This window comes from Salvelinus fontinalis, chromosome 8 (genome assembly GCF_029448725.1).
Source record: "Salvelinus fontinalis isolate EN_2023a chromosome 8, ASM2944872v1, whole genome shotgun sequence".
Taxonomy (NCBI): domain Eukaryota; kingdom Metazoa; phylum Chordata; class Actinopteri; order Salmoniformes; family Salmonidae; genus Salvelinus; species Salvelinus fontinalis.
The window spans coordinates 25,248,347-25,264,666 of record NC_074672.1 but is presented as its reverse complement, the minus strand read 5'-3'; the positions used below and the strand labels follow the sequence as shown (position 1 = coordinate 25,264,666).

Genomic DNA, 16,320 nt, shown 5'->3' with positions numbered 1-16,320 from the left:
AATACTAATAATTATAATAATATGAGTATGTCAGAAATCTAGAGTTGCCTCCCGAGTGGCGCAGCGGTCTAAGGCAGTGCTTGAGGTGTCACCACAGATCCAGGTTTGATCCTGGGATCAATAAGGCGACGCACAATTGGTCCAGCGTCGTCCGGGTTAGGGGAAGGTTTGGCCGGCTGGTATTGTGCTTGTCTCATTGGGTAAAAAATTATAATAATACAATATAAAAAATATAATCTAGAGTTGGGCATTAATTGCATGCACACCTAATTAAGCAAGTATGCATTATGATAAGGTACTTACTGTTGCATGAACACACACGTACAAAGTTATTATAATCGGTAAGGAAACAAAGGCAAGATGCGCCAGTGGGAAATGTGCTGCTGCACTCAACAAGTTAAGTCAGATTTTGACTATAGAATATGCAAATGTCTGCATGCACAGAACAGGTGAGTGAAGTAGCACCCAGAATGGCAGTAAATATTGTACAACAGGTATTTGACTTTGTCACTCATACAGGTTTAGTCGAATGTTGTTTCACTCCACACTGACCCATGCTTCCTCTGATCGGTGTGGAATAATATAACAGTGTAGGAGGAGGCCCAACCCAATGGAGGCCACAGTAGGACCATTGTAGGAGTATCCCATCTGTCTCTGTTGGGCTCAAGTGCTCCTTGCCCTGTCGTTCTCCAGTGGAATGCATTGTCAGGGTTATTTACCCCTGGGTTGGAATTCCAGTGCCAATGTAATGCACATGTTTATATTTCAAATAATATCCATTTATTAAAGTATTAGAGAGACACAGACACACTGAGGTGGATTAACAACGTTGAATTGAAAATAATTTATTTGGGAAAAAACATTTAGGTCTACAACAAGATGTACATTGTATTCCCAGAGGACAGCACTTAAAGTATTAAATAAAACTTTTGTTTCCAAATTGGTCCCCGACGGTAAAAACTTAAGATATTATGAAAGAGGGGCCTCTTATTTTCCTTCTGTGTGCTTCTGACAATTCAAACCTAATTTACCAATGAGTGTTCATGGTCGATTTCTCTCAAAGCGCCCATCAATAAGAGTAACCAGGATAAAGGTCCAATTTATAAACCTGGATTGTGGAATATTAGCTATTATGTAATGCATGGGCATTCATCAATCTAATTTCTGACATAACTGTATGGGCTATCAAACCATTGTCATATGACGTGCCAAACTGAACATGATTTCTAAATGGCATTTATTTATTCATTTATTAACTAGGGCTTCATTCGCATTTGATTGTTTGAAGATTTGGGGCCACATGTACTTCAGAGTTATGGTGTGTTCCACTCGTTAACTTTGTGAGGCCTTAACAAGGGCCCATTGTTTCAACAACCAGAGAAGGCTGTGTTTTAAAAAGAACGCTGAAAGAATGAGCTGACTTGGATGACAGTGTTATTATGACTGCTACCAATATTAGGTTTGTATGGTCAGCAACTTATTATTTGAAAAAGAGGGCATTGGAGTGGAATTGGCAGCCTGTGACCAGTGAATTTCAGGATTCAAAGTTCAACTTTTTTTTTTTACACTTGATGTTGTACCCTTGAATATATATATATTTTTTATGAAGCTTGTTGATATTCATCAGGATTAAAATGGCCTCAACACTTTCAAGCAACTGAATTGGAATGTTTCACTCTGTTTAAAAATGTATCCCTAATGAACGAGACCCCGATCAGGGACCACCTCTGACCTGGTTACTATAACACCCCATACAAACTATCTGATGACTGCTTCCTCGGAATTAATCCCATATTCTTCCAAAAAGGTGTAGCCTATATTTTATTGGTTGAAATTATCAATTAGCGGATGGAAATATTACAGATTATGGCTTTAAGAGTGACCTTCACCATTCTAACCCACCAATGTCCCATCCTTATCCATGGATGGTGGTATTAGGGATGGGTGTGTTGTTTTGCTACTGTCAGGGGAGTCTAGCCAGCACTGCATCCTGGCACAAGGACCTGCCTCCTAATGGGATTGTTGTCTGCCTGTGTATCCACCCCCCTCTGCTCCCTGCCCCAAGCCGTCCTGCAGAGAGAGAGATGGAGAGTGCACTTCTTAATTCAACCCCTATCCTATTTTGGTGTCTTTGTGAGTCACCAAATACATTAAAAGGAGAAAAGATCTGTCCGGAATATTCTATCGGTAGAATGCTTTATATCACGTTCCATCTACTTTGATAATGAATGTTTCTGATTGTCATATCAGCTTAGTTTGTGCTGAGGCTTGTACCTTTTTTGAACTACAGTTTTGACCAAGCTTGCTTACATACTAAGGAAGAGTGAGTGGATGGGTGGCAGTAAAACAATACGGCTCTTAGTTATAAGGAGCTGCTTTTTCTAGACAATGACATCCTCTTTCATTGCTCCAATTTGTCAAGCCTTCCTGTCTTTTTTATACATTTGGAAATCAGTAGCCTGGAGCAGAACATTGGTTTAACTGACCACTCAAAATCTGCTGGCAAAAGTGGCAAAAAAAGTACCCTCTAGCATGTAATCCCCAAAGGCAACTTTGAAGTTCAAAAAGAAAACTATTAGCTTAATTTTGTGTTAATAGTAACACTTTCTTTGAAGATGGTATATGAAACTACCATTTGAAGTCAAAAGGCCTTTGCTAAATTAGCATGGTGGAACTGTATAGCTCTGTTGGTAGAGCATAGCGCTTGCAATGCCAGGATTGTGGGTTAAATACCCTCTTGGGCCACCCATATAAAAATGTATGAATGTGTGATATTAAGTCTCTTTGGAAAAAAATTGTCTGCTAAATGGCATGTATACGTAAGCATATCCATGTTGACAAGTTAAAAACAGCCTTGGTGCTTTTGGATTAGATACTGTACATCCTCTAAATTTAGCCCCAAGGTTTTTCAATTTTGGTCAGAAGCCTCGGGAACCGAAGAGTAAGAGGATACAGGGGTGAATCTCAGTCAGTCTGACTATATATTAACAGAGTAAACAGCTATCTATCTACCAAGTCCTTCTGAAGAGCAGAGTAAAAGTCATTATTGAACTGATAAAGGTCTGTGTATATAATCTGATATAGAATTATGTCTTGGCCGTAGATTAACCCTAACTGATATGTAAATGAGAAGGAGAGAGATAATCTGAAGTGCATTTTAGGCTGTAACGACACACTGATGTAATTGAATCAATAGGTGATTCTTGGCTATTCTTGTGTCGTTAGCATATCTGGCAGTGGCAACCCCTCTCCTGATGCTTCAAAGTATTGTTGTGCTCTTTTCCATGTCCACTTTGTAGCGTTCCTCGAAAGAGAGCCACTGTTCTCTATTTGTCTGAGTATCCAAGGATGAATGTCTAGCAAGTGACGTTTATGAGGGCATTATGTTGAAACATTCAAATAAAATGTTTAAGAACATTGAATCAAACGTTGGCACTGGGTAACTGAGCAAATACATTACAACTACCCACACCTTTTCACTTTTATTCTCCCAATCGCTGTAAGTAATCTTTGCCCACAGGGTGGTAAATGGTTATAGCATATCGAACAGTCCATTGATATTTGCTTAGTGACCCTAGAGGCTTTTATATTTCTCTCTCTAAGTCTAATTAAGCTGCTGTCATCACTGTCCATACAGGGCTTAGACTGATATAAAAGCATAGACTACCGTTCAAAAGTTTGGGGTCACTTAGAAAGAAGAATACCTTTTTTGTCTATTAAAATAACATAAAATTGATCAGAAATACAGTGTAGACATTGTTAATGTTGTAAAAGACTATTGTAGCTGGAAACGGCTAAAAATGTTTTATGGAATATCTACGTAGGCGTACAGAGGCCCATTATCAGCAACCGTCACTCCTGTGTTTCAATGGCACATTGTGTTAGCTAATCCAAGTTTATTATTTTAAAAGTCTAATTGATCATTAGAAAACCCTTTTGCAATTATGTTAGCACAGCTGAAACTGTTGTGCTAATTAAAGAATAAATAAAACTGGCCGCCTTTAGACTAGTTGAGTATCTGGAGCATCAGCATTTGTGGGTTCGATTACAGACTAAAAATGGCCAGAAACAAAGCACTTTCTTCTGAAACTCCTCAGTCTATTCTTGTTCTGAGAAATGAAGGCAATGCCATGCAAGAAATTGCCAAGAAACTGAAGATCTTGTACAACCCTGTGTACTACTCCCTTCACAGAACAGCGCAAACTGGCTCTAAACAGAATAGAAAGAATAGTGGGAGGCCCCGGTACACAACTGAGCAAGAGGACAAGTACATTAGAGTGTCTAGTTTGAGAAACAGACGCCTCACAAGTCCTCAACTGGCAGCTTCATTAAAGAGTACCCGCAAAACACAGTCTCAACGTCAACAGTGAAGAGGCGAATCCAGGATACTGGCCTTCTATGCAGAGTTCCTCTGTCCAGTGTCTGTGTTCTTTTGCCCATCTTAATCTTATATTTTTTGCCAGTCTGAGATATGGCTTTTTCTTTGCAACTCTGCCTGTGTGTTTTTAGTTTAACTATCTTTGTGAGGACTTCTGATATTTCGCTGGTCCTCACAAGGAAAAAGGCTATTTTAGGGTAAAGAGTTATTGTTACAATTAGGGTTAGGGTTAGGGAAAAAATGATTTTGAATGGAAATTAATTGTTTGGTCCCTACAAGGATAGTAAAACAAACATGTGTGTGCCTGTGTGTGATGTGTTCCAGATGGGAGGAGGAGCTGTCTAGGCGCCAGCAGATGGAGGCCATGGTGGAGACACTACAGGAGGTGAGAGCTCATCTATGCCATCTTAAATCATCATACCCACACCACTCTCCCTCTTCTAGCTCACTGCATCCCAGTCTTTTCTCCTGAAGTATCTAGGCGTGGGCTGGACTAAAGGGAGTTTCCAACATATTTCTTATACCAGTCATTTCCTTTCAAATCCAAAGTTCAAAAGGCATTGTCCATAAAGGGACAATCCATGAAAGGAAGTGAAAAAGTGCACTCCGGGGAAAAATACAGATTCTTGGGATGCAGGCTCAGCCTCTGTGTTAGAGGTCTTCACAGGTCCACCTGAAGCCAAATACCCAGGTTCTCAAAATTCTAACTGTTCCTTCAGGCCCGGGTTGGGTCCAGTTTGATTGTCATCGGGTCTTGGATCTATGTAACTATAGACCCGAGTGGACCCGACCACGGCTCTATATAGCATATTTATTTTTCGCTAATAAGGGAATTTATTTATTTATAGAAGGCCTAGCCAAAATATAAAGACCTTTTCGTTAACCAGAAGAGCAACTTGGCTAATATATATACTTTTTATATGTCACTCAGGTCTAATCGGGTCTGGTCTAGACGGGTCTATGTCTGATTGTTCTTGGGTCCGTTCGGGTCCTAGTCCCTCTTTTTTTTATGACAGGGTCTGTTCAGGTCTGGGTCTGATTGTCCTCCAACTTTTTGGACCTGATGCAGGAACTCTGTGTCATGTTTGTGGGTGTTTTGCATGACTGCCAGTAAGTTACCTATTCAGGAATTGTGACTTGTTATCTTCGGATGCCTCTGACATATGTATCCTGTGTGGCTCAGTTGGTAGAGCAGGGTGCTTGCAACGCCAGGTTTGTGGGTTTGATTCCCACGGGGGACTCGTATGGAGAAAATGTATCCACTCACTACTGTAGGTTACTCTGGATAAGAGTGCCTGCTAAATTACTAAAATGTGTACTGTGTGTCTGAATGTTGTTTTACAAAAACAGAATGGGAAAGTTCAGGATAGAACATAGATATGGGTGGGGACAGGTTGGGTTCAGATGCTTTAGTCCCGCTGTGTACATGTTAGTCAGAGGGAACCAATGCTGGGTGTGTTACTGTGTCTTATAACCCCTAAAGACTGAAACACGTTACTCATATAACAAATGTAAAAAGCCAATAGCACTGACTCACACTGACTAGCTATGTTTCAACTATTTCCCGCTAGCAGAATTCCAGATGACTTTTATTGGAGCTCTTGGCCCAAAACCCAGAACTCAATCCACTTTGACATTGTTTCTGTGAAGCATCAAAATAGTGGATTGTAGAGTAATAAAATGACTTTTCAACATGTTATGCAGACTTTATCTTGAGAAAGGGATACTGTTGCAATAGGAATTTAATTGTAATGTTTTCAAGATGTTTTAAGACACATTTTCAAAATGAAAACAAGGGATAAACATGGAATGAACTCCTTCCGGGGTTTAGAATTAGTGCATGGTTATTCATAAACGTGTAAGAGTTTGTGCTTCTACATCTGCATTGCTTGCTGTTTTGAGGTTTTAGGCTGGGTTTCTGTATATCACTTTGTGACATCTGCTGATGTAAAAAGGGCTTCATAAATACATTTGATTTGATATTGAGCCGTGGTGTGTCAGTAGATTAGATGTAGAGTGTGATCTGGCTGAGTGTTCCATGGTCTGCCCTTTCCAGAGTGCCCAGGAGTCTGAGGTGGTTCAGGGGGAGCTCACTGACAAGGTGGAGAGACTCAAGACAGAGCTGGGGGTCTTCAAGAGCCTCATGACCGATAATGTAAGTAATGATGCTTAGGCTTTATTTACAGTCCCTTATTCTCCTATTTACACAGAAATGGCATGGTAAAATGGTAAGTACAAAGTAATCACTTAGTAGTGTGTGTGCTTCATTTAAACTAGAAACACCCAACCAACTTTAAATTGTGCGGACTGGTTGAACTTGCTGTCTTTAATAAAACTTTTTGACACTGTTTATATACATTTTTTCATTACACCCATTTATTACCACCCAACCACTTATATTTGATTTCATCCACCCATCTGTTCTGTTACTGATGCATGTGGCCGCTCTCAGCTGTATAGCCTGGCAGTCAGAATGCTCACAACACATGTTATCATACCTCACATAGACACTCTCCCTTGAACACTGAGACCAAGAAATTCCTTTGGAATTGGTGGGAGCTAAGTTAGTTGCACACACAGACAGAAAGGCAGACAGAAAGGCAGACGCCGAGTGGCAGTGAGATGAGAAACCCTTATGGCTCGCCTCACACAGCCTCCCCCTGTTCTTTGAGGCCCTGTGGTTTTGGACAGCTTTCTAATGAATGCTCCACACTCTCTGTCTGGAGTAGTTACGCTCACAGACCAGCCAAAACCTGCCCAGACTGCTGTTTCACACACAATGACTCTTGGCCCTTCCCAGTGACTTCTTAAACCTTACGTTTATTTATTTATTGTCAAACAATGGCACCTTTTAAGTGCCTTTTCAGTTAGTTTATTACTTTAAAAGTGCAAGTCATGGCCTTAACTAGATTTAACTACGTAATTGGAAAATGTTGCCTCAGAAAACGATACTCTCTCATACTGACAGTATTAAGCAAATGTAAGAATTGACACAGCTCATGGATATTATCTGACTGTGACAATAAACCAACTCCATCCTTTAGGAAATGTCAGAATTGGACACTGCGATCCAGGAGAAGGCCATGAAGGTGGACATGGATATCTGCAGACGCATTGACATCACGGCCAAACTATGTGATGTGGCCCATCAACGCAACTCCGAAGACATGAGCAAGATGTTCAACATGAGTCCCCACATGAGCCCCTCCAGAGCAACCCCAGAGAGCAAGGTAAATAGATACAGTACCAGTCAAAAGTTTGGACACACCTACTCATTCAAAGGTTTTTCTTTAATTTTTACTATTTTCTGCATTGTAGAATAATAGTGAAGACATCAAAACTATGAAATAACACATATGGAATTATTTAGTAACCACAAAAGTGTTTATATATTATATTTGAGATTCTTCAAAGTAGCCACCCTTTGCCTTGATGAAAGCTTTGTACACTCTTGGCATTCTCTCAACCAGCTTCACCTGGAATGTTTTTCCAACAGTCTTGAAGGAGTTCCCACATATGCTGAGCACTTGTTGGCTGCTTTTCCTTCACTCTGTGGTCCAACTCATCCCAAACCATCTCAATTGGGTTGAGGTTGGGTGATTGTGGAGGCCAGGTCATCTGACGCAGCACTCCATCACTCTCCTTCTTGGTCAAATAGCCCTTACACAGCCTGGAGGTGTGTTGGGTCATTATCCTGTTGAAAAACAAATGATAGCCCCACTAAGCGCAAACCAGATGGGTTGGCGTATCGCTGCAGAATGCTGTTTTAGCCATGCTGGTTAAGTGTGCCTTGAATTCTAAATGAATCACAGACAGTGTCACCAGCAAAGCATCCCCACACCATCACACCTCCTCCTTCATGCTTCACGGTGGGAACCACACATGTGGAGATCATCCGTTCACCTACTCTGCGTCTCACAAAGAGACGGCGGTTGGAACCAAAAATCTCAAATTTGGACTCAACAAAGGACAGATTTCCACCGGTCTAATGTCCATTGTTTTTTTTTTCTTGGCCCAAGCAAGTCTCCTTATTGGTGTCCTTTAGTAGTGGTTTCTTGGCAGCAATTCAACCATGAAGGCCTGATACACACAGTCTCCTCTGAACAGTTGATGTTGAGATGTGTCTGTTTTAATTTGGCCTGCAATTTCTGAGGCTGGTAACTCTAATGAACTTATCCTCTGCAGCAGAGGTAACCAAACAGGGCAATATTTTTTTATTTGGATCAGCTTTAATATTGCGGATAGATTGTTGCTTCCATCAATGTAATTGTCTACATCATTTCCAATCCCCCATATATCTTTTGGGTGAGTATATACAGTTGAAGTCTGAAGTTTATATACACTTAGGTTGGAGTCATTAAAACTCATTTTTTAACCACTCCAAAAATTTCTTGTTTACAAACTAGTTTTGGCAAGTCGGTTAGGACATCTACTTTGTGCATGACACAAGTCATTTTTCCAACAATTGTTTACAGACAGATTATTTTACTTATAATTCACTGTATCACAATTCCAGTGGGTCAGAAGTTTACATACACTAAGTTGACTGTGCCTTTAAACAGCTTGGAAAATTCCAGAAAATGATGTCATGGCTTTAGAAGCTTCTGATGGGCTAATTGACATAATTTGAGTCAATTGGAGGTGTACCTGTGGATGTATTTCAAGGCCTACCTTCAAACTCAGTGCCTCTTTGCTTGACATCATGGAAAAATCAAAAGAAAAATAATTGTAGACCTCCAAGTCTGGTTCATCCTTGGGAGCAAGTTCCAAATGCCTGAAGGTACCACGTTCATCTGTACAAACAATAGTATGAAAGTATAAACACATTATTAATAAGGGGAAAAATCCATACAATTAGCTTCGGATAGTGGAGACTGAAACAAACATATGCTTAAAGTACTTTACTTCCTCTTTCAAAATATATTTAGGTGAATCATGCGTGACTCCATTTGTAACAAGTTTCAATAAAAAAAATTGGTAGCATTTCTATGTTGAAGATTGAAAAAGAACTGGATCTTTCTTGAATAAATTCCTCCATTTCTTTTTGTTTTTACTCTAACTTATTCTGTGCCTCTATGGTACAGTTTTTATTGCTATCTATCTGTACTGTTAGTCCTTCAATTTCCTTTGTTAATATTTGTTAATATATATATCTAAATCTATTTTGTTTTATAGATGATTACTGAATTGGATGGCCTCTAAAGGCACATTTAAAAGTGTCCCATACAATAAGGGGATCTGCTGTACCTATGTTATGTCGGGAAAAGTTATAAACAAGTTAGTTATAAACAAGTTATCATCCAGTATGCTTTGATTTAATTTTCAATATCCTCGCCCACGTGTAAATTCTGTAAGAGTAATATATATGCCAATTATGTGATGATCCGACTGTATTCTGTCCCCTATCAACACTTTTAAACTTTTGGTGCCAGAGAGAATGGTATAAGAAAATAATCAAGACGACTAGCTTGATTAAGCCTCCGCCACGTCTACAGTGGGGCAAAAAAGTATTTAGTCAGCCACCAATTGTGCAAGTTCTCCCACTTAAAAAGATGAGAGACGCCTGTAATTTTCATCAGAGGTACACTTCAACTATGACAGACAAAATGAGAAAAAAAAATCTAAAAAATCACATTGTAGGATTTTTAATGAATTTATTTGCAAATTATGGTGGAAAATAAGTATTTGGTCAATAACAAAAGTTTATCTCAATACTTTGTTATATACCCTTTGTTGGCAATGACAGAGGTCAAATGTTTTTTGTAAGTCTTCACAAGGAGAACTTGCACAATTGGTGGCTGACTAAATACTTTTTTGCCCCACTATCTCACTAGGTCAGGATATTTAAGCCTCCATATATCCACTAATTTCAATATATCCATGACATTCATGATTTCCTTAAGTGCCTTAGGTTGATAGTTTGTAGTGTGATTTCCTTTATGGTCCATAGTGGTATTTAAAACCGTATTAAAATCCCCTACCATAATAATAGAGTCTAGTGTTGCTTGTAGAGTTGATCAATTCTTATATATATTTTCAAAAGCTTGGATCATAATTATTTGGACCGTATAGGTTAATAAGTCATATCTGTTTATTGTCCAATAACATATTTAATATAATTTATCTACCGTACCTTGATGATCTGTTTGGACAATTTGCACATATGGATCAGAATTACTGTTAAATAATTGTCATCACTCCTTTTGAATTTCTTTGCCCATGGGAGAAATATATTTCACCCCCAGTCCTTTTTCCACACAACTTCATCTAAATTTGTTGAATGAGTTTCCTGTAAACAATAGATATTATATTCATTCTCTTTTAGCCAGGTAAATACTGATCGTCTTTTCTTATTATCTGCTAAGCCATTACAATTATAATTGGCTATACTTATTTCACCACTTTCACATAATGAAATACAAGTTTCAATTCTATTCATCAAAATATGTTTGTAAACGTACCATTAAAAAGTAACATGAGAAATTCACAGCTGTTAATTTAAATGCATTCCAGGTGACTACCTCATGAAGCTGGTTGAGAGAATGCCAAGAGTGTGCAAAGCTGTCATCAAGGCAAACGGTGGCTACTTTGAAGAATCTCAAATATAAAATATTTTGATTAGTCTTTTTTGGTTACTACAGGATTCCATGTGTTATTTCAAAGTTTTGATGTCGTCACTATTATTCTACAATGTAGAAAAGAGTAAAAATAAAGAAAAACCCTTGAATGAGTAGGTGCATCCAAACTTTTGACTGGTACTGTATGTTTGCTTATGTATGGTAGTGTCAAACACCCAGTATATTGGGCCATTCCATATGAAGGAATAAAGATGTCCATGAAATTCTGTATTTTACATACACACACACACACTCTCACTCCCCTTCACACATGTGTAGTAGGTGCAGTGAATTAGTTCACAAACAGTTGACTAGTGTGTGGTGTGTTACTCACAGGGGGCTGGTGCTGCGTCGTGCAGGAAGAAAGAGCGTAAGGTTGTGTGTGAGGAGAGGAGTCCTGAGATGGAAGCTGAGTCTGGTGGGGGAGAGGAGGATGAAGAGGAGCACGTCGTAGGGTCACTCAACATCACAGACGAGATGAAACGCATGCTCAACCAGTTGTGAGTGGCCCAACCTTAAACTTGTGTTATGTAACTTCCTGTTTTGCCTAAATTGCTAATGAGTGCTGGATCATTGCCATGATCCGGAACATGTCGATTTTGACCTGGTTTAGTTCAAGGACTAAGGTCAAAATGTTATCCAAATAACTGTGGTTTGAGCCATACAATATGATTCTTTGAATTATATCCCCACTGTAGTGTGTCTCGTTAGATAGCATCTCCTAATCAGTTTCATGTGTGCTTTGTTACTGTGTCAAGTTTTCATCTGTCTGTCAGTCACTGTCTGTCTGTTTGTTTTCTTTCTCTTCCCTGTCCTCTTCATTTTGCAACCCTTTTCAAATGTGCATGCCTTTCGGTTTTGGTTTCCCCTTTCCCTTTTTGTCTTCTCTCTTTTCTCCCCTCCCTTTCCACCTTCATGTCTCCTCTCTTTTTCTCTGTCCCTCCCTCTCCCCACTTCTCCATCCCTCTCTTGTATGCAGAACTTGCATAGATGATAATTCCTTTGTCACCAGGAGGGAGACGTTTGACTTTGATGACGACTGTGACAGCCTGGCTTGGGAGGAGAATGGGGAGACACTGCTCCTCTGGGAGGACTTCGCCAACTACAACACCCCATGTGCTGCAGCCAGCGCTACTGCAGGTGCCTGTGGGGCAGCAGAAGGACAGCGGGAAGGCCCTGGGCAGGTTAGTGCTGCCCCCTACTGTTCATCCAAAATCATTGTCTGGGAACTTAAAAAATAAAAAGTCAGATGTCTCTGTTGATGATTTAATCACCTCATGCCCTAGTGCTGTAAGGCCTTTATTCTGACTGGCCTCAGAAAATGTAAAGGAAATGCATGTTAATACAACTGTGTAATTAATTATTTGAATTTATTTTATTGTTTATTGTCTAATTGTGTGTTGGTGCATGTGTTGTGTGTTTATTTACCTTATCTATCCATCTACATTCTACAACTGTACGAATGTTAACTGTATAAAAGTGCTTATTGTAGATAGCGCAAGTCTCCAAGCTGCAAAAAGATGGTGCCGTACTGGATGGCCGCCGTTTTGCAAGCTCCGACCCAACTTTGCTAATTTATTTTATTATTGCATTGTTGGGTTTTGAGTTTGCAAGAAAGGCATTTCACTGTACTTGTGCATGTGACATTAAAACTTGTAAAGTCTACTACTGTATTTTGAATGTTGCTACAGTACACATCGTTTAAATGGGTCTGTTGTGGATTGATAGGCATCTCAGGATGGCAGTCTGGGTAGCCTGATCGACGAGACCGAGATGCTTTTCCAGAACCGAGAGAAGGAGTACCAGGAGACCATGGGGCAAATAGAGGTGGGAGATCAAGAGAACAGAGGTCATAGTTAATGTTGTGTGACTCACTCTCCTGTGTGTTAGTCATTCATTGGTATTAATATTTGGCTACATTCCATATTTACCCCCCAACCTGTTTCTCCCTTCGATCCCCTCTGACTCACCCTCTCACATCTCCTCCCACTCTTTTGCTCTGACTCTTACATCATTCACCTCCCTCACTCTCTCTTTCACTCCTCCTCTCCCACCTCTCTGATTCTCTCTCCCCCCAGTATGAGTTGGCTACAGCTAAGAGTGATATGAACCGTCACCTACAGGAGTACATGGAGATGTGTTCTATGAAGAGAGGCCTGGATGTGCAGATGGAAACCTGCAGAAGACTCATCAAGGGTTCAGGGGGCAACGGCAGGTCAGACATGCCTTTCTCCATACATGATGAGAAACAATGTAATTTCAATGCAATGGGAAATTTTTTCCATTTGATGCCGAAACGTCAACATTAATCAGTCTCCATTTTATTTCATTGTTTTTTTGTACGAAAAAATGTATTTACCATCAAAGATATTGTTAGTTGTTTCTCCTCACGTTATTAAGCACTAGTCTAGTCAAGAAATTCTGGACTTGCTCTGTCAATACAGTAGGCCTAATCATAGAGGATATGACTGACATCTTCCTTATTTCCTCCCTCTGATATAGGAAGTCTCCATCATTCAGCTCGGTGGCGAGCAGCGACTCAGGGAACAGTGATGAGATCCAGGAGGAGCTGGAGAAGGACGGAGAGGCAGTAGGAGGGGTCAGCTGATAACTGAACCCTGACCCTTGACCCTCCGGCCCCTCCCAGCAGAGATGATGGAGGAAATGCTGTGATCCTCGTCTCCTTCAGCAGGTTTCCAGTTGATCTAGGAGGAGTCCTATGGACTCAATGTAAACTATTGGTGCTTCACCGTTTATTACCCATACAGGAATTAACTTGTATTCCTCAACAAGGTGCAGTTTTGGTTCTTCCTCACTGCTTCTCACTGTCCTATCACTGACTAAAGTACTCACCCCTACTCAACACATATCTCCACACACACTCAACTTACTGTACACCTATGGTCATTTAACTGTGTATTCACCCCAGTATTCATCCTAACCATGTTAAGATACAGAAATCCGGACATATTCAGCCATTAGGGGGTCTATCAAAGTGGTCCATATGATATATTTCAGAGTAAGTGTTGGCAGGGAAATTGCATTTCATGTACTAAAGAGGTCAGTCTTCACACACTGAAGTCAGATTCGGATGCACTCTGAGATTGCCTTACTGTAGATGTCATTGCTTATACACATACAAAGAAGGCCCGGAGTGCCTTTGCAGGTACTGTAAAGTCAGTAAATGTGTACCAGTTCCCCCATATCTGGACACAGCCATCACATGAGGGGTAAAACTGAGTTGAAGTACTGTACTATGCAATAAGCAAGCCTTATTTTTCTGGACTAACCTCCATTACTTTGCTGGCCAGTTATGATTTGTCTATTAATCTGACAGCCTAGAGGACTTGGGGCCAGATATACGAAACATTTGCACTAATGCAAATTTACACCTATCAATTTCAGAAGGCAATCAAAAGAAAACAGACCTAAATACAAAGCTAACAGCTAAACCACAACACTGTCTTAATTTACTTTTCTGTTTATTCTCTCGTTCTTTCTCTTAATGTCTCTTTACCTTTTTCCTTCATTTTTATGTTTAAAATCTCTCTAAAACAAACAGGTGAAACCATTGTACCAGTGCCAACTGTACATTTGGCCTCAACATGGTGTCACTCAGTATTTTCAGAGGGTAAATATGAACAAACATGGTCATTTAAATAATACCCATGTGCCTACTGATACACGAGCCTGGTCTCAGATCTCTTTGTGCTCTTTAGCCAACTCCAATGGTTGGTTTGGCATGATAACAACCATAGGAGTTGGCAGAATAGCTCAAACAGATCTGGGACCAGGCTACTGATATGTACGCTGGACTCAGAATTAATATGAATTGCCTTATTACGTTTGTTTTATTTTTGTTAAATGCTACTTTAGCATGAACATTTATAATTTATGATTCTGTTATGGATGTTTGTTTAGATTTCATGGTTTGTATGCTCTCCAAAAAATGTAAAAGAGCAGTTTTGAATCATAAAGGATAATCACATTTGAATTGTTCATGATTTTTGACATTCGTAATTGAATATATCTGTTAGTTTCTTTGGGAACAGTCATGGCTGGCAGGGATTTGCTGGCTGCAAGTTTTGTTTTCGTATTTGTATTTTATGTGCAGAATGCAGCTGAATTCTGATGCTTGCAAATGTACTGTATGACTGAACCATATATTGAATACAATTTTATTCAATAAAAAGATGGCTCTTTATTTTAACATGTTCTGTCTTGGGGCAGATAGTAAATTGACAGCCTACTGTATAAGATTTCAATTTGTGCTTGATTACAAATATAATTAATCTGAATTACTATAACATTGCAACACATTTCAGACAGTTGTAGCGGTCTTTATATGTACCACAGGAGAACCAAGAAATGAAGAGCGACACCACAGCTGTCTTTGGCTTTTATGTTGATCTGCAATAGTATTGTGAAGGGACAGGACAGGAACACAGCAGTCTCCAATGCACCATCTGACAAGTTGTTCTATAAAGGAGCATGAAGAAAGGTAAAACACATATCCTGTCTCACATCCCCAATACATTGTTAGGTGCTTTCAGTGTTGACAGTACCAAAATACAACAACTCATGTACAAAAACACTGCAACACAAACAAGTTACAACGTGAAATTGCCTCTATCCCATTCAGACCTTAGAGGGACTAAACTCCATCTCCCATAATAAAACCCAAGCACCAGTCGGCTGCTTAGCGGTTAGTCTGCATCACAGAAAGGCATGCTAGCTAGGAACAGCAACACTTTTTAGCACTCTGTAAACTATATTAATAACAACAAAACTGTCAAAGTTACATGTTTCAATAGTCTCACACGGCCTTATAACAATATATACAGAATTAACCTTGAGCTGTTTTATTTCACGTTATGGACTTCTACAAAGTAGTGATCTGCCACACACCTTTCTCTCTGTGTTTCCTCAGACTGAAGAGAACGGGCACCCAGATGAAATAAAATACATTTAATGAAATAAAACCAGAAGATGTTAACATCATTCTGCTACTGTAGCTGCCTACCTAACATCAACAACCAGCACCAGTAGCGCAACAATTAAAAATAGACACCAAAAGTAAAGTTCCTGGCGATCATAGCGATCTGACTCCCTCCTTCTGTCTGAACTTGGAATATTCCTGTTCGCGGGTTTGGGCCATTGACCCCGAACCTGGTTGTTCTGTTCTGCGTTGTGTACTAATCTAATAATTTGAAATTTGATGGAATAACCTTTTTACTCTCCTACACATTTACATTCACCACTGTGTGAAAGTAGATATAAAATATATATAGTAAAGACCAAAGCTATAATGAAATAATTTAAATG

The 16,320-nt window shown here is 39.6% G+C and overlaps 1 protein-coding gene across 2 annotated transcripts in view; it reads left to right on the top strand.

Annotated features, from left to right (window-relative positions):
• The window catches only part of LOC129860957 (intermediate filament family orphan 2-like), a 30,132-nt gene extending 14,927 nt beyond the window's left edge, over positions 1-15,205 (top strand). The window contains exons 2-9 of one of the 2 annotated variants that reach the window (XM_055931924.1): positions 4,703-4,763; positions 6,435-6,533; positions 7,423-7,608; positions 11,332-11,495; positions 11,975-12,179; positions 12,724-12,822; positions 13,074-13,210; positions 13,498-15,205. In XM_055931924.1, the coding sequence (XP_055787899.1) occupies positions 4,703-4,763; positions 6,435-6,533; positions 7,423-7,608; positions 11,332-11,495; positions 11,975-12,179; positions 12,724-12,822; positions 13,074-13,210; positions 13,498-13,603 (1,057 nt within the window). In that variant the 3' untranslated portion in view covers positions 13,604-15,205. The remainder of the gene's footprint in view (positions 1-4,702; positions 4,764-6,434; positions 6,534-7,422; positions 7,609-11,331; positions 11,496-11,974; positions 12,180-12,723; positions 12,823-13,073; positions 13,211-13,497) is intronic. The other variant, XM_055931926.1, reaches the window with a different exon arrangement.
• The last annotated feature ends 1,115 nt before the right edge of the window (positions 15,206-16,320 follow it).